Source organism: Mugil cephalus, chromosome 8 (genome assembly GCF_022458985.1).
Source record: "Mugil cephalus isolate CIBA_MC_2020 chromosome 8, CIBA_Mcephalus_1.1, whole genome shotgun sequence".
In the NCBI taxonomy this organism is placed as follows: Eukaryota; Metazoa; Chordata; class Actinopteri; order Mugiliformes; family Mugilidae; genus Mugil; species Mugil cephalus.
Genome location: NC_061777.1, coordinates 4365939 through 4384431, shown reverse-complemented (window position 1 = coordinate 4384431; position 18493 = coordinate 4365939). Strand labels below are relative to the sequence as shown.

The 18493-nt window shown below is 39.7% G+C and overlaps 1 protein-coding gene across 1 annotated transcript in view; it reads right to left on the bottom strand.

Annotated features, from left to right (window-relative positions):
• Window positions 1-17634, bottom strand: part of LOC125012418 (phospholipid-transporting ATPase ID-like) — a 43971-nt gene extending 26337 nt beyond the window's left edge. Inside the window, exons 1-3 of the mRNA XM_047592370.1 lie at window positions 17409-17634; window positions 2143-2233; window positions 582-640 (exon numbers count right to left, since the gene is read on the bottom strand). Coding sequence (XP_047448326.1) covers window positions 582-640; window positions 2143-2185 — 102 coding nt within the window. The 5' untranslated portion in view covers window positions 2186-2233; window positions 17409-17634. The remainder of the gene's footprint in view (window positions 1-581; window positions 641-2142; window positions 2234-17408) is intronic.
• Between the last annotated feature and the right edge of the window lie 859 nt (window positions 17635-18493).

Genomic DNA, 18493 nt, shown 5'->3' with positions numbered 1-18493 from the left:
GTCTCTGTATGATTTATTTTATATTTACATGATTTCTACAGTTTAATTATTTTTTCTGTAACTATAAGTACCCATTTAAAAGTATAATATTGTCATTTTCTTTTTAACATTTCATTATTCTTTGATAAACTAGTCGTTCCGTTTCTATTCTGCAGTTCTGAATAACATCAGATTTCTTCTGAGCTTCATCTACTTTTTTGGTCTGATGTAACTTATTCGCACATTAAAATGCATGTTTACAGTGAACAGAAAATGAACTGACGTACAGTTTTAACCTTGACAGCAGAAAACACTAAAACTTAAACCGTTTACTTTGCAGAGACTTCACAGCTCTTTGCCTCTGGCTGACGTCCAGTCTCCTGATAGCAGCCACACCCACGGGGGATTTTTTTTTTTTTTTTTTTGTTGTCTTTACTGTAATTATGAGCGCCAACAAAAAGCTTGATAAGTCAAGTGTTTTGTCTGAAAGGTGCGTGGGCTCTGTCCGCTGTACATCCCCCTGATCTATCTTAGAAACCCTTTGTGGCAGACAATATAAGCGCACACCGACCTTCAGGTGTGAGTGAATGAATGATACTTACTGCATATTTAAAGGAGAGGTTGTATTCGCGGTCGTTCGCTCGTAGTTTCCTCTCCAGCTCTGTTTCGAAAACACAGAGAAATTAATCGCACATGCTTAAGTGTTTAGTTTGGATGCTTAAAAATGAGTGAAAGTCATAAAAAAAAGATGAAAATGGTTGATCTTGCACGACATTAGCATTTAGATGGATTAGCATTTAGCTTGTAGCCCATGGATGAATGAGCATAAAATCTTACTGATTTACCTTAAATTGTAATGGATTGTTATGTTTAAGTGGCTTTATAACATTTCTAGGTACATATTCTTGTTATCTATAACATTTGCTAAAAAAAACTACTGCATATTATGTCGGGGTCAGTAATGGCCCGTTAAATTAGAGAAATCCGTTAACCGTTTAAAACCGGTCGGATCGCCGGTGATCCGTTAAAGCTCGCGGTTAATGAATAACTCACAGTGGTTTGACAAAATTCAAAGTGTGGTTGAACACTGCGAACTTGACATCTCCGTGTAGGGTATAACTAACTTCGCTTTTACCAACAAACTCCTTCAAACAACCCTCTCTTCCTGGTTCTCCCAGGTTTTACGTTGCTACGCAACCTGCAACCAATAACAGCGGTGCGTCACGATTACCGTAATAGAAGCTTTTTTTTCCAAAAAGCGCACCTTCGCAGTGTTCAGCCACACTTTGAATTTTGTCCATTGGTAAATTACGGTAATTCAACTAATTCTACTTTTTTTTTTATCCGCAGGCGGATATTTGCGTCTTAAAGGGTTAAACATGAAGAAAAAATTATATTCATCATATATTTAGAGACGCGGAAGTTGAACCCAAAAATAACAGGAGGGTTAAATTAGTAACATTTGAAAAATTGTATACCTGCTAAACAGCTGCGATTAACATTTTTACATGTAGATTTGTTCCAAAAGGGACAAAGAGGAGAATAAAGTTATTTGTCAAGAGTTTTTTTTGTTATTGTTATCATTATTTAGGTTAGCACGATAGAAATTACAATGATGTATATATTTTTGTCCTAAAATACAAAGACAGACAGTATTGGCCCAACTTTCACATAAATGAGAGACATTTGAAAGCATTTAATTAGCAATCAACTGCAGTACTCTGGACAGGGTGACAATGTGTCTTTTCTCACCAACATTTCTTGCAAATGAATTTCTTTTCTCTATCATTTTTCCATTTTTATTTTTAGGTGTTATCAAACTGTCAGCATTGCAACACCGGCTTGTTTACTGCGTCTTCACTCCAAGTTTTTTTGCATGAAACCACAAACATGATCACGTCGGCTGCTTTTCTGGAGCTTTTGGAACGATTACACAATCTTCCTCTGCAAAACCGACTCTCTAAGTTGTCACAGTAATATGGATGAGCACTTGGTTTTAACTAAATATCTGCTATTCTGCAGAGGAACTCCATGTGAAGCCCCAGGTTAGCAACAGGAGCCTTTTTCATCGTTTTCACATTTCAGGAAATGTCAGCGCTGTAAATATTATGATGTGTGTGCTGTTATCTGAAGATATCTGTTAAAAAAGCATCCAGTGCCTACCTCTCTCTTTCTTCCTGACACAGTCCAGGCCAAAGAACGACATCTTCTTTTCCTTGTTTTTCGTCTTCTGCTATCTACCCATCATACTGACCTGTGAAGAAGCAGACAAGTCATATAATAATAATAAATACTGTGCAGTTTATAACAAGTGAAAACATCACCGCCTTCCTCCTGGAAACTAAAATCATGCTGCTGAAGGGAGAGTTCCTGCCAGCTGTTATAATGGCATTTTCCGTAATGTGCTCTATGAGGTCACCACTCCCCGGCCGTACGCCTTTTTAAAGACCTTTTTAAATGGATTTCACTCACTGGAAAAAGGCTTTTTATTGTCAAAGGTGGGTAAAGGAAATGGTCAGAAAAAAAATGCTGAATTAACAGTTTTGAGTTTTGCGTCTCCTTATGTCTGCTGACATTTGAAGGCGAGAAAACTCCTGCTTCCACTTCCCCTCCCTCAATGCGAAAGTCCTTACTCCAGGTTTGCATCAGCCCTCCAGCCCCTGTTTTTTTTACCGTGTAGGGCAGAGTGACTCAGAGGGAGGCTCCTCTAGTCTCAGGCCAGATGACCCCTCCTTCAGTCACCCAGGAACCTAGACAAGAGGAGGGCAGAGCTATGTCTAGACTCCTGGACTTCGTCTCAACAGTGGCAGCTGGTATCCAAAGTTGTGTTAATATTTTTAATATTGTCCAATGCTGACTTTTACAAGCCTCCAAAATAGAATGAATAAGGTCTAACAATAAATCTGTGGCGGCATCAGATTTTCACTTCACGATTATCGCGATATTATCACGACAAGAAACACAAAATGTAAATAACGAGCAAAATCCAAGAAATGCATCTTTAACTTTAGTGGCACTGGATCATTTCCGCGATATCATTTATATTTTAACACGATACTGAAATGACATTTTTTAATACCGCGGTTATCGTGAATTACCGGTGTACCGCACGGCCCTAGTATGGGCTTCTAAAAGTTCTATGTAATGGCACTTTTAGAGTCCTAAAACGGCGTAACCTATGCACATAGCCTATGGAGATGGAGAAGCAGCCAGAAATACTGAAGCGGAAACACGCTACTATCAGTCAGACCGATTATAGCTCTTATATCAGCCTGTACTCTAGGGTCTGGGGAGGCGTCTGCCTTGTTGCTGTAGCCTCTCATTTCAACAAGTTCACACGCTCTCACCCCACAAACACACAAACAAATAAACATTTTTAAAACAGACTGGTAATCTGTGAATAGTTGAGAAGAAGGCAGGTTGCTCTGCTTCAATCAGCGACCAATCAGAAAATAGGATTTGTCATTGCCAGGTGAAAAAGAAGCGCCTTAACCACAAATGCACGAAAATGTGCACTCGTCAAAGAAGATCACTTCATCGCTAAATTTGTGATTATTACTATTACTTTAACTATGCACTTTAATAATATGAATCATGGTAGCCAGCACACACACACACACACACACACACACACAAACACACACTCATTCCAAGCTAAATTGAAAACTTAAGAGTCCTGACTGAGCCCAGAACTATGAACCCGCTACAACTCTGTTTGGTTTTTATTGTGTTTCCTGTTTTCATTTTAAGAGCGTCTTCCTTCATGTTTCTTCTTTACCCTCTTATTTTTCCAAAATCACTAAAGCACTAAGCAGAAGAATCCGTGAGTCAACCAGATCACATTTTGCCGAGACAATAGGAAGTTTTTTATTCCTTCTGCTAAAAAGCTGGACCACATTCATTTCAGATTATATCCATTTATTTACTCCATTTATCCATTTTTGGTTATTTATTGGATTTTTACTACTGATTTTATTGATCTTAATGACAACTCCGGCCAAAAATGATTATTATGTGTCCATGTACTTAATGTTTCCTTGGCTTGTTGACTGTGTATGGGATGCATGTGGAAAAGCTGCAAATGAATAAATACTCTGAATCTGGTTATGTATTCCTTGGGGTTTGCTTTCTCTTTTTACTGGATTTCACCTGTGTTTTTTTTTTGTTGTTGTTGTTCCTGCCTCCCCTTGTGTTGTTTGAGCCCTATCTCAAAACCTGACATGACCAAATCTCATGGTCATGACTGATAAGCTCACCGTGCCCAATAAGTTCCTGTGAGAATATGCCCCAGTAAAGTATATTAAAGTTGGCCTAGACTTGGCTATGGTGGACATAGCGATGGTCCTGATAGCTGTTATCGTCTATCTTGCTGAAAAAACTGGAGCATAATTAAGACCATATTTCCCATAAAGTTTCGGCTTCCTGCTCCTCCTCGACCTGGGACATGCATCGCCTTAAGGGTGAACATAAACCAAAGCATTTCTTTGTGTTTGAATGGACAAAACCAGCGTTAATCTGGTAATCGTTTGCATATTGCGTAAGGATTCAGATGTACGTTTTCTTACAAAGCCTCGAAACATATTTTAATACTAAAAGTTGGGCAAAAGTGCAAAGAAAACAGAGATTAAATGGGTGAAAACGAGGTTTCTAAGTAAGTGTGTCTGAGACCCCGCCCCCTTCAGCATTGGTTGCCAAGGTGACGTCAACATTGGAGCTATAAATATAAACCACATGAGATTGGTGAAGAATGTGTGTGTGTATGTGTGTGTGTGTGTGTGTGTGTGTGTGTGTGTGTGTGTGTGTGTGTGTGTGTGTGTTGTGTGCATGCCAAACCCCTGGAAACACACACAAACATAACACAACATGTCGTCCACAAAATCTTTGTTAAAATCTTCAGACGGAAAAAAAAAAATTACAATAAAAATAAACTTTGAACTACGTAATAATTTCATGTCAGAATAACACTAAACCGAATGTTGACATTTTAATATATTCTTTTAGATCCATATAAGTCCATGTAATGGATTACTTAGACATTTGCACTGATCAGCCATAACATTATGACTGGTAAAATAATTAGGTCTCCTTTAAAACAGTTTTAACTGCTGAGCCTTCTGAGTTTGTCCTGTGGTGTCTGGCTACAGGATGGTGTTGGTCTTTGGGTCCTGTGGGTTGAGGGGATCTCTTTGGGATCTAGTACATCTCAGCTGTTTTGTTTTTTTTTGTGTGTGTGTGTCTCAGGCTGCATCCTGTTCGGGGATGACATCAAGGAGTGTCATTATTATGGGGTGGGGGTGTCTGGTCTGGTGTAGGTGGGTGCTACATGTCTAAGCAAATGAATGCCAGGTCCAAAAGTTTCCCAGCAGAACAATGAACTGTCACAAAATGGTTTAAATGTTATTTCTTTCTCCTGTCGGTGGTCATAATGCTGTGGCAGATCGGTGTGTGTTGTGAAAGAACACAAACTTTATTGTGAGTACGCTGCATTCTTTTACTTTACACATCTAAATAAAGCCGCTGCACACAAGACCCAACGCCCGCCCCCCCCCCCACACACACACACTCCACACACTTAACGCCAGAACGCCTCCCCAGAAGTGTAGCAACGTGCCGCCTGACCACCTCACGTCCTGTCCTCGACAAAGCCCCCGCCACAAAAGCTGTAAAACAAACAGCGCACCCGTTCATTCACTCATTGTATGGCACCGCTAAGTTAACCACAGTTTATTCGACGCACCCAAACAGAAGCGACGTGACGCGACACTGAGGGGAGGAACAAGAAAAAGAAAGACACATTTCAACTCGATCATCATCCGAGATTTAACGAGGCTTTTACTTTAAAAGTCGACCGCATGTCGAACGTATGAAAAGACTTGCTCTGTTTCACATTCTTCACAGTTACTCTGACTTTCCAGGCTTTTACGACAGCGCTGCCACACCACAGACGCACTGAACCGGTGGGTAACTTATGGAGATGCCTGGAAGTCTAAGGGAGCTCTTGAGCTCTCGAGTGGAAGTTATTTGAGAAGCTCTTGTTTATCTTGTTATCTGGTCTGAGAATGTTTCAGCCAACAGACAGTTTAAGGACAGCGTAAGTGTCATTTCATTGTTTAGCAAATTCCCACGACCAAATTACTCCCAGTATCATCCAGAATCTTAACAACCAGAGCAAGTATGGAGTAAGCATCGTGTCAACTAGTCTCTGATCGCGTGACAGTAACAACATGGACGCCTCCTGGAAGAAGACAAACGAGGAGTCCAGTGGGTCGTTGCAGCAGACCAGCAGCGATTCGTCAAGTGTGTGGAAATACCGTGACATGTCAGTCCTGAAATACAACTAAAGTACAACTGCAATGCATCTGAAAAGACAAAAGCTAACGCTAGCAAGGGAACGGTCCAAATCCTCTGGACATCAGTCAGTAAAAACTTCTCCAAACGTCAAAGAGAAGGAGGCTGCACATCAATTATTTGATGAAGTTATTAGATATTTAGTTTCAGTACATGAGGAATGCTGCAGAAAATGCTATTAATGGTGCTGAGGTGCCTGTTTTTATACAGGCTATACATTTCTGCAGCTCAGTATGCAGCACATGAGCTGTTTTTTCTCAGCGTTTGTAAAGTTGTGCAATGCCCACTTTATATAAAACGTATGTGCTACCACACCCATTGCTGGGTCATCAGTTGGACTGCCACCCCTGGATGGACCACTTTATATGGATTTCAACCAACTGAAGACTGATTCACTGTCCAGTTTAACAAACCAGGAGACGGGAAGAAAAATAGATGGGGCGGAAATCATTCATTCATTCATCTGCTTTTTTGTAACTGCTCGTTTGTTATCGTGAGTTCAAATGCAAGTTTTTAGTTTTTGTTTTGCTTCTGGTTTGGTAGTGTTGGGATCTGAGGACTTTGACACCGTGGTTCTGTTTGGATAAAAAAAAAGTGTATTAAACTTCAGAGATTGAGGTTTTTAAGTGAGATATTTAATTGTAAGTAAACTGTTTTATTTTAACATATATTTAATGCTATATTTCCTTTAAGGGTCATTCTTTCACTTTTTTATTTTGTATTTTTAAGACACTGTTGTAGAGAAACAGAGAAATGAAGCAGTCATCATGTATTGAAGCAAAACTGGTCTGAACTCTGAAAAACACGACAAACAAATAAATTTGAACACTTGTTTTTAAGTGTGAATAAAAGCAGAATGACTCAGTTAATGTATATTCATACTGCACATTAATATTCATTCAGACATGTTTATTTATCCCACGTATGGGAACTTTCCTTGTCACAGTAGTGCAGAATTAGGTAAGAATATATTCAAGAGAACGATAAAAAGACAGTATTGAATTTGAAAGAATATACCATATTTTCCAGACTATAAGCCGCTACTTTTTTCCCACGCTTTGAACCATGCGGCTTATGCAAAGATGCGGCTTTTCTGTGCACTTTTACTTTTGTGTTTCAGGCACCGTTCGGAAACTGAAAAGTTCAGTTAAACTAATCAGTTCAGTAGATATGTGTGTGGCTTATATATGTACATTTCCATTTAAAAAAAAAAAAAAACTTTGTGGGTGCGGCTTATATTGAGGTGCACTCTATAGTCGGGAAAACACGGTACAAAATATACTAAAAAAAACGACAGCACTCTGACGTTCTGTATATACAGTGTGGACTGGGAATTAATAAATGCTTTAAAATGTAGAGTGTGGTAAATTGCAGAATTAAATATTTAGCGCTTTCAGGACATAGAAAAACAAAAACAAAAAAGGATTCAAAATCTTTAAAATCTCATTTAAAAAGAAAAAAGCCTTAAAATAGGTCATGGGCTACAAACCGTTACAAACTTGGCATTAAGACCACAATGGAAAAAACAAAAGTGGGTCTGTGGGAGATCGAATCTGAACATGCGTGTGTGGTTTTAAACCACGCTTACCAGTGAAAGAAGAAAAAGGTCTGCCTCCATCTCTCTGTCTCTCTCTCATACACAAACACACTCTCTCTAAAACTTTAAACTCTTTAAAGTTCATGTCATCCCAGGTAAAAACAAAAAGGTGCATAATAGTATCTGAGCGTCGGAGTCACCTGTGACTGGCTGAGCGGGTCAGAGGTCGACGAGATGAATGGCCGACTTGTCTGATCAGTGATCTCTGGTTTCTTAACTGAACAAGTGGTCCATTATCAAAACTGACCGCATGTTTGCCTCTGAAAGAAAGAACCTTTTTCTGTGTGTGTGTGTGTGCATACAAATGACTGGAGAGACCATATGTGCTTGAAAAAGAACAGTTTCTCCACTTTAGTCGATGCTACAGCCATAGTTCCAGTTTACATGCAATGGAGAAAATTGAATAACTGACGGGAACATGTCCTCCTCCTCCACACTAGGTGGCGATATGTGTCTTTTCAGCGAGTTAATACGGCCCCCTTTCTGGTTGATCTATTACGTCATATAATAAACAAGAGTCGTTCGTGTGGCGGACTGGCCGGACAAGAAGAAGAAGCAGGAAAGAGGTTAGCCGTTTAAGCGATTAGCGGTTGTTTTCTCATTTTATCCTTTGGATAAATTGATAAAAGCTGAATTTTTATTTAATTTTTCAGAATGGAACTTCTTGAATCTTTTTGCGCCTACTATACAAATTGATTGGATTGAAATTATTTTGTCATTTTATTACTTGTATTACATTGTATTTTTGTGTTTGGTGGAAAATTAGAAATTATAGATAAAACAACAGCTCGTGTTGTTCAACCACAAACCGATCTCGCAGTCCCAGCTGAACGCAGCCGAACATATAGTTGAGCAGCAAACAAGATGGATAATAGTTCAGCTTTTTTAATCTCGTACATAATGTGTAACATAAAGATGGCGCTATCCCTCGGGTGGTTCTTCTACTGGTTCTGTTTACCTTTTTCTTCTGCGACCGGCTTTCTTGGATATTTTTGTTATGGGGTCATATGCCAGCACAGCGGTTGTAGAGCATGCGCACACGGGCTGTCTAGTTAAAGTCTGATTAAGGTGTATACAAGCCAGGGAAAATCAATTTCTAATTGCATTATGGGGGTGTTGTAATTGGATAAGGAGAACTCTGATTTTAGTATTTACATGCACTTACGTTGTCCGGTTAAAGTCGGATTAAGGCAATATTTTTTTTTGTTTTTCACGTGCATGTAAACGTTCTGATTGATATGACGAGTAAAACTTTTTATCCTGGTGAATGTGATTTCATACTATATTAGGGGCATGTGTAAATGTAATATTGGAGCTGACTGTTCATAGTTAGTCCCGACATTCAGAGTGCTGCACTAAAACAACGACGCAGGGACTTCAAATGTGAAACTGGAGAAAGGCTGTTGCATAAAAAAGTTTCCACGGGTCAGACAATCTATCAGTGACCTACAGTGAAAGATAAGGAAGGCAACGAGCAGAGCTGCCGCATTTTCGGAGCCCTCAGCGTGTTCCCTCTCCCTGAGTGTGTTTGGCTTAATAGCAAACAGAGCTCTGGATGAATGAGCTCTGGTTTCAAGGAGATTGGTGTCTAGAGGGGTGGGGGAGTGAGCGGGAGGAGTTACCAGGACGAGATGAGAGGAGGGGGAGAATACATGTGCTCTTGAGAGTAAACTAAGGGGCTTTTTAGGTAAAGGCTAAGGGCTTCTCGGGTTAACGTTAGGGGCCGGGACAGGGAGTGGGTTAAGAAACAATGGATCCCTGGACTCAGACACATGTCAAAGATCTAGCATCCTCCCACATAGATGGAGGGAAAGAGATTTAACAATCTAACAATGGCAGTATTGTTGATATCTTAGTGGCTGTTGTATGTCTCTTTACTTATCACGTCAAGATTGTGCTTTATTTGTGTCTTTGTACTTGTTTTTGCTCTTTTTTAAAATAGTGTTTTTTACATTTTTATGCATTTATATGCTGGTTTTCATTTATATTCATGTCTTTAAGTGTTTAACGCGGTTTGAGTCTTTTCTTGATTATTTTCTGACTCTTTCTCATTGTATTACATCTCAGTGTGGCTGTTTTATGCAACCAAATTCTGAGACAGTTTTGCGAGCATTACACATCAATCTCTGGATGTTTAAGGCGAATTTGTGAGAAACTCCTGGTTTGTTTTTATTTGTTTTTTTTTTCAGCAGCATTCCTCTTGTATCACCTTCAACAAGTGCTTCTCTTATCAGGCTTCTTACTAATAATACCTTCCGTTAACACTCCCCGAACAGGAAGAGAGCCCTACTTCACCTCCATCCCTATAGTGCACAAGAAAGGGGAACTCTACAGATTAAAAACTAAAAGACGTTGACAATATACGTTATCTGTCCGATCAAAATGTTACTTCCCTTTGTGAAAAAAAAAAAGAAAACACATCTGTACCTGTTTATTTTGCTTACAATGGGCTTTCAGCGTTCGGTCTGGTTCAGTCTGTTACTGTAAATCAACAATTGCAGGAAGCGGTGCTGATAGCCACTTCTTGCCAACTGTCCTCAAAAGCAACTTTGGGGGGAAAAAACATTAAAAAGGAACTCAGATAAATGCCAACATTTAGATAACTGCACGAACACACCATAGTTTTTACCAAGACACTTGTGCACTTCTCAGAACCTGTTCAATTTTGCTACAGACATGAAGTCTTTCCTTATGTCATCGTCCTAAACACCAGTATGGGAGCACCAGATACTGAAAAGCCAGAGGAAAGGTGGATTAATCTGATGCAAATTTATGTCCGTGTGAGTTAAAGTATTATATGTAGTCAAACTGCCACCATACGTATATCTAGAGGCATTAAACATGCAGTAGATTAGCAACAGTTAGCTTGTAGCACTACAGTGATATTTAAAATGCATGTGTTTTAGCTCATGACTGTAGCGGAATGAGGTCACAGAGGAAAGTTACTGCAACGTTTCTGCAGTTTCATCCTTATCAGTTGGATTTTTTTGTGGTAACGTGTGCGGAAAAGGACATGGTGTGTGCTAGTTTAATCTCAATAGAATATCCGTATGCAGAATTTCCTTTTGTTGTGGCCACACCGAGGTGTAATGCAATGACAAAGAGAAAGAAAATAATCAGAAAAAAAAAGAACAGAACAGAAAGAGGCATGAATTCCCTTAAATGTTCTCACTTTCACACTCTTTCCATTTAAATGGAGTGCTTGTAAATCATGCTAGTCATGCATTTAAGTTTGTAATCTGTGTGAAAACCTTCATTAGTCCTTATCGAATACTGCAGAGCTTCAATGAATGATAAACACTGAAGGCTCAGATAAGGCTCGGAGCCAGTTACTCAACAGTTACTCCTCCAAAGCTCACATCCAGACAGCCCACAAATGCAACAGGATGTTAACATTTTATTGTAGTAAAATCATGCAAAGCATTGTTTTCTGGTTAAATGCATATCTAGGTCACAAGCTACAGGAATGAGTAAAACTTTCTCTCTTGCAGAAGACTCAGGGTCTCACCTGGCCACAGTTCGACCACAGCTTCGAATCGAGCGAACTCTGATCTCAGTCTGGTGGAGGAGTGTAGAAACCGTCTCGAGGCAGAGAGTGTGTGCTGCTAGACGAGTTATTTTTATTTGGGGGGTAAATGTGTCTGAGCCGATGATTGTAGCAGTAATGACAGCGAGTGTCTGACAAACACTTCATCCACCAGCCAGTCTGACATACACTGTTCATTCAAAGATCTGAAAGCTAAGCTTTCGCCTTGTGTCCCCCAGTGACGACCTCAACACAATTTTGATGCACACCCTGTTTTTGGAGGCTGAGGTCGACCGTGGGGTTTCTCCTGTCGCTAGTTGCAGGCGTTTAAAAGACGAACCAGCACAAACTATTACCCCGCCGTGCAGAAGTGTGTGTGTGAAGTGACCTCCCTGGAACTTCCTTCAGATTGTGGTTCTGTCAGTGCAGCTGGAATAGAGGGTACGAGCGTGACGTCACGGCAAGCGAAGTCTCCGTGGTTACGGCCACTGAGTGGCAAAAAGTGACAGTTGAACATGGAGATTAGCAGCATTAGTTTGAATCATGGGCTTTAATAGCGTCTAAACTGTAAAATTAATTGGGGAAAAGCTGTTGTGTGATTGACTGAACCAACAGATTTGGAAAAGCAGTCAGAGATATATTTTTACAGATCTTATCTTGTCTCCAACTGCTAAAGAAAAGAGAAGTAAATGGATCACTGCAGTATGAAGAAACAACTGGAATCCAGGCAGAGAAGCACATTTAGTGTCAGGTAATATTAATTTATGCTGTATTTTTTGATGACGTTACTTAAGTTACGTCCTGGAGGGCTGTCAGATAAGTTTGTGGATGATGCTGTTACGGCCGACAGTAACTATTTCAGTTCCAACATCAAATAACAATAAAAGACAATGAACTGAATATTTGTGATCACTCCTACAGTGTCGTATGGCTAACGCTACTTCTCAGTAAAGCTCTTAGCGTTAGCATCTTTTATTTAGCCACATTTATCATAACTGAAATGAACTGAAACTAACTAACTGAGGCTAATCTACTTTTCCAGATCCATACTAGTTCGTATGGATCACTATTGAGTCCAGTTGTATTTACTGATACATTTCACCATGTTTTTGCCACTCAGTTTTACATTTCAGTTCATCATTTACACTCTCAGCTACATGTGGATATTTTCACTAGTCAATATATAATTTGTATTAGATTATATTGTGAGTGTCTCTGGCCTGGAGGTGTGTGTTTCTAACCTATGGAGCTCCATGAACATTTTGTGAAGCCTCTTTCGCTATAGAAATAAAATTGAATTGTATAACATGTATTACTTTCTACTTCAAGTATTTTATTTTTATTTTTTTCGTTAGGCATTGTCATTTTACAGGAAAACATGTTCCTACGCCGTGCACGGGGCAATAAACTCTTTGAAGCTTGAATGTGAGCGCTGTGCTGAGTACTGCACCGATGCCATTTTACCAGACTCACTTGTACAGCCACAAAGAATTTACAGAAGCAAGGCTGCACTCGATCACGTTGATGCCAATAAATATTAACAATAAGTAAGCTTATGCTTAAGCTTAAGGGGATGTCAAATTATAACTGACCTGTGCTGCTCAGAAGTTGTGAACTGCTTCCACTGGGGCTGATAGCGTTGGTTTTCTTTTCAATCTAATATTTTTGTTTCATAGCATTAAAAAGCTATTTACAGCCTTGATGGAGAATAAATGGATGGAGAATAAATTGCAAGAATTTGAACTAGAAGAAGAGGAAGAATAAAGGGAAGAAAGAGGAGGAGGAGGATGAGTGTGGTGATGAGTGCAGCTCAACGGCTGCAGTGCTGTGACCACATTTAAGGTTTGCCTGCGATGGTGGATGTTAAAGACAAACCGACCGATTGTTGCAAACCCACAAATATATTGTTTGTTGCTCCATTTTCCGTTTCCGCTGCACCACACAGACCTCAGCTAACAAACGTTTTATGCTGCTCAATAAAATGCGATAATATCTGTTTGTGAGGAAGAAAAAAAAAGATTGTTATTTTTGCTAAATTAAATTCCACTTTATCAGATTTCCTTGTCCCCGGTACTAGTCACTTATAACATCATTCAACTGAGCACAAAGTCAAATACAAACTAGGTTAGATAAACAAAGAGCAGACTTTCGATGGCTAATGATTGAAGTGATGACTGAAGTGAGTTCACTGGGAAATGAGAGAAGAGTAAAAGTCATCTCTCTCTGAAAATTACTCATAAGCTTCACCCTTCCACTGTGAGAGAAGTACGCCTTTAATAGCTGAACTGATTTGTGTGAACGGAAAGAGGAACGCAACACTGAATACATCATTTTTTTTATTATTATTTATTTTTTATTTTTTTTGCTTCCATAAAGGCTGACCTGAAAATGATCCACCGGTGACAGACATTAACAAAGCAAGAATGGGATTGGGATGGGGGGGGTTAGGTGCAGTTATGACATGAGGACACAAAGCAGTGTCTGTGCTTTGAGCCCTGGAGCGCTGCCTCCACCAAAAGGCCCAAAACAATCAGCCTCTGAATTATTCACCTGACCTCTCAGGCCACCGCTCCTCTCGTCTTACCTGATAAAACACTGACATTTTAATTGACCTTATTAATCTGCGTTGTAAAGACACAAGCGCTCTGCATGTTAATGCCCAACAATGGACGACCTTCAGGCTGTCACACGAGCTGGACTTGGACGCACAACGAGTTATTGATTGGGATGGAGCAGGTGAGGTTCCATCATGTGCAGGTTTTCCAGTTCTCAGTCTAATGATAAAACTGATTCTGTTTGTCGGAAAAACTTGAGAAAACCTCTACAATCTTTGGTTAGGATGCAGCTTGGGACCGTTTCCATTGCTGTGAAAGCTTGGGCAAGCACCTAACCGCCCAAACTGCTCCACCGCTCCAACTGTAAGCACTAGATCTGGGCGTATCAATCTAAATATAGGTAGTATCGTTACCAAGGCTAGTATCGGATTGATACTTTTGTTACAGTTTCTCTTCTATACGTCCAGTAAATTACTCGTCACAGAGTTCATACGAGTGCAGCTTCTAGAGCTTCTCCATCCTCACCTGTAGCTAAAGGTGGATATGGACGGAGTCGGACACTCAGATCCTAACATCACAGCAGCATCGCACAACTGGCACTGATACCGTCATTGAAATGCGGCGATACTCTGGAAAAGGAGACAATGACACAGGATCCACACCCACCTCTTTGGTGGAAAATGAATGAGCCAACATTTCCCGTTCTGAGCAATTTCTATATTTATTATTACACTGCTGCTTTTGTTTAATTATTTACACAACTGACTTTGTTACTGATTCCATTGTTGTTGTGTTGTTTACATTGTTACGTTTACATTTTTGTTACATTGTTCCTGTTTCTTTTTTGGCACAAATTTTACTCAAATATAGCAAAATTCCCAGTATCGCCCACCCATACTAACAACCGGGTGGGTCAGAATACAGAGAGATAATTTCCTCTTGTGGAATCAGTGCAATACCAGTTATCAGTTATGAAACTCTACCCAGGAGAGATGAGGTAGGGGTGTCGTTAGGATAGGATTAAAATGCTGTGTGTCAGCAGATGTTTAATTAAATCCAGTTGTTACCTCCCATGTTGCAGGAAGCCAAGTCTGCATCTTTTGAGGTGAAGTAGAGACAAACTTTTAGCCTTTAGACACTTTGAAGGTGACATGACGTGATAAATCTGAGGGGGCGCTAATTAAAAATTCAATTGCACCGAAATGAAACACTGAAATCTGCGTTGCTTTTCAGTCTGGTTACCAGCATGTGCATCAGCACTGGTGCCGTTATGATACCAAGTAGTGGAGAAATTAGTGGTCACATTTCAATATTAGCATCTGTTAACTCACTGAGGGATCGCTAGCATTTCCGCTTGTTCGCATTAATCACGCCCACGTCCAATTCCTGACAAATCACAGAATAGTAACTGGGCACCACACGAGAAAAAAAAACTCTGTCGAGAATTAACTGCTAGAACTCTGAAAAACTTCCTAAACGAAACAAAATGACCAGGAGTTATGTCACAGCCTTAAGTGGCTAGTTTAAGCACGGATGTGAATTCATGATTCATGGCAGATAACCACATTTGGAGGTGGTCTGGTCTGACTGAGGCCACAGAACACAACGTCTAACTGGACATTTTGAAGGAGCAGACACATCGCTGATGACCTCTGACGTCCATCTAGTGCCACAAATGGAGAGAGAGTAAGGGAATACTTTAAAGGGTGTTCGTTCCTTTTGGCTTTAAGGGGCACACACAGACAAACACTAGCATTAATGCAGCAATGCAGGATTTCAATTAAATAAAGCAAGCTGTAGTGATGCAAGGATGACCAGACGGTTACTGACTCATCGTGGGCAACTACCAAGCTGAAGTAATGTCATCTTAATGGCGACAGAACTGACGCAACATCAAATGAAGCAAACACAGACTTCCTCAAATGAAAGAAAACGTCGTCCACAACTTTGATTAGACTGGGGACAATAAAAAAATACTTTTTTATTCTGTTATCGATGACCAGCACGCTCTGCCTCTAGATTCACTGTTTTTTGTTTAATTTAGTTAATCCTGTCTTGAACGGGATGTTGTTGGGAAAGAAAAAAAAAAAATGTCCTCATATGTGGACACCGGGATTACTTCATTATTTATATAATAAAGATGATATGATAATGATGATATAGATGATAAAGATTTTATCTTTGCTGAGCAAAGATAAAATTGCAAACAATGAAGTCCCAGCTTCCTCTAACGAGTACTTGCTAATTAGCAGCTTGTTGCTATTAATAACATTTGTTAAATTTGAGCGTCATTTCAAATTAGAAACGTTCATAAGCATAAATAAATAAGTTTTATCATAGCTTCCAAGGGGGTCTGCGGAGGTACTGCATATATATTAATTTCCCCCACAAATTTAAATGTATTTAAATACACAATTAATGAATCCAACTTATTCTTGCAAAACGCAAAATGATAATAATATATATTGTATATTTAAAAACAGCGAGTTTAACACGCAACACATATAATAAGTAGGGGGGTTCCTACTTAATCTGTCCATTAGTTTGGGGTCCTTGGCCTGAAAAGCATTGATGACCCCTGGTTAAAATGAAGCAGGATAAGCTGCAATAAATTCTAAAATTTAATGATCTCATATGAGGACGCGGGGGCTCGGGAGGATGATGTTAAAGATTAGCCCAGGATGTGACTTCTTTTCTACGCCCCTGCTCATGTTCTTGGATTGAGTGACTGATTAATGATGTTCTTAACAACCGAGTCTCATCAGTGCTCCTCACTTCACTGAATCATGTCTGCACCGTTTGTACAGGATACAAATGCCGAAGTGATGTAGAAGTTACTCATGACTGACATCACCACAAAAACCACACAGTTTACTGACAATCGCAAAATGCGTTGTTCCTGTAAACCATAAGCATAACCATAACAAACGAGGCAACTCTTTAAAATCGCCTTTAAAATAAAAGATGAGGGTCTGAAAGCTGAACAACTCCACGGTGATGAGTCTCAAAAGCGTCTGAACAACTTGTTCTAAGTATTTCATGTAGATGATTAGCTCTTTCTTGTGAAATTGTTTTTGGAACAGCATAAAAAGGTGTTCAGCCGCTTGTTTTCAGCTGCAGTTTGCGTGTAAAGAGAACAAACTGAAAAGCGGAGCCTTAGTTTTCCCTGGTACCTCTGTCCGGCCAACTCTCCCTTTCATTGTTTCCGTTACTTCTCAGTTAACTCTCCCCGGAGGAGAGACCAGGGAAGAGCGAGTCAGTCCACAGCTTCCTGATCAACCCTCGTTTTCTATTCTATCTCTTCCCCTTTCTTTCCCCTCCACCTCCATCTCAGAGTCGACCCCCTTGACCTCAACAAGGTCAGCAAACAACAACAACAACAACAAACAAACAAGCTTCTTACCGTGCGTCCTGGCTTCGTGTGGTGCCAGCTTCGGCTGCGAGTCGCCTGCGGTTTTGGTGGAATTAAAAAAAAACTAAGAAAATCTCCCAAACTGAGAAGGGGTCCAATGTTTTCTTCCTGCCTCCCCACTCCCTCTTTCTTACACTATTCCCCTCCCTCTCTCTCATGCTCTCCCCTCCTCTGGTTTTCGTGCGTCCTCCCTCCTTCTCGTCTCCACTCCCCTCCAGAGACGCACCGTTCAGTTAAAAATCAACCCAACACGCGGAAATACGGAAAACGCTTTGACACACACTTTCAGCCAGTGTGCAGGTTAGAAAAAAAGAAAAAAAAAGAAGAAAAAAACTCGTTTCGTGACGTCGGGTTTCATTTTTTAGAAAATATGATCAACTGTGACCCCTAGTTGACGAACTGGAAACACGAAAATGAATTTTGAAGATGTGGTTCCAGGTTTAAGAGACTGAAGTGTGACAGACGTACTGAGATCTTTTATTTCATCCATCGTAGAGAAAAGTACACGTTTGCGCAGAAAGGTCCTGCATAGAAACTGTAAGAACTATAAGAACGAACATAAAAATCTAATAAACCAGGTGTCTACAAAATTTTTCAGGCCAAGGACCCCAAACTGACGGAGAGATAAAGTAGTAGACTACCTACTATATGTGCTCTATATTAAACTATACATTATTATTATTATTATCATTTTGGATTCAATATTAAGTAATTCAAACAATACACAGGTCCAAATATTCATTTCTATTTTTATTTTAAACATGTGCAACAGACTGTGACTGTGTCTTTGAGTGTCTGTGATAAGGGACATATAAAACTGATTAATTATTATTATTATTATTATTATTGCTTAAAAAATGTATAAAAATGTTTAACCAACTAAAGATTTTGCGACCCTCCCTGCAGTAACTCCATGGATCCCCTAGAGGTCGCTGACTCCACGTTGAAGACTGTAACTCAGTGAGTTGGATAAGTCTCTATTATGTACGTTGAGTGTATAGATTTTTTTAAAAAATACAAATAAATTAGAAATGTCCCAGAACCACAGTATGTTTATTTGTTTATTTTTAATGAAA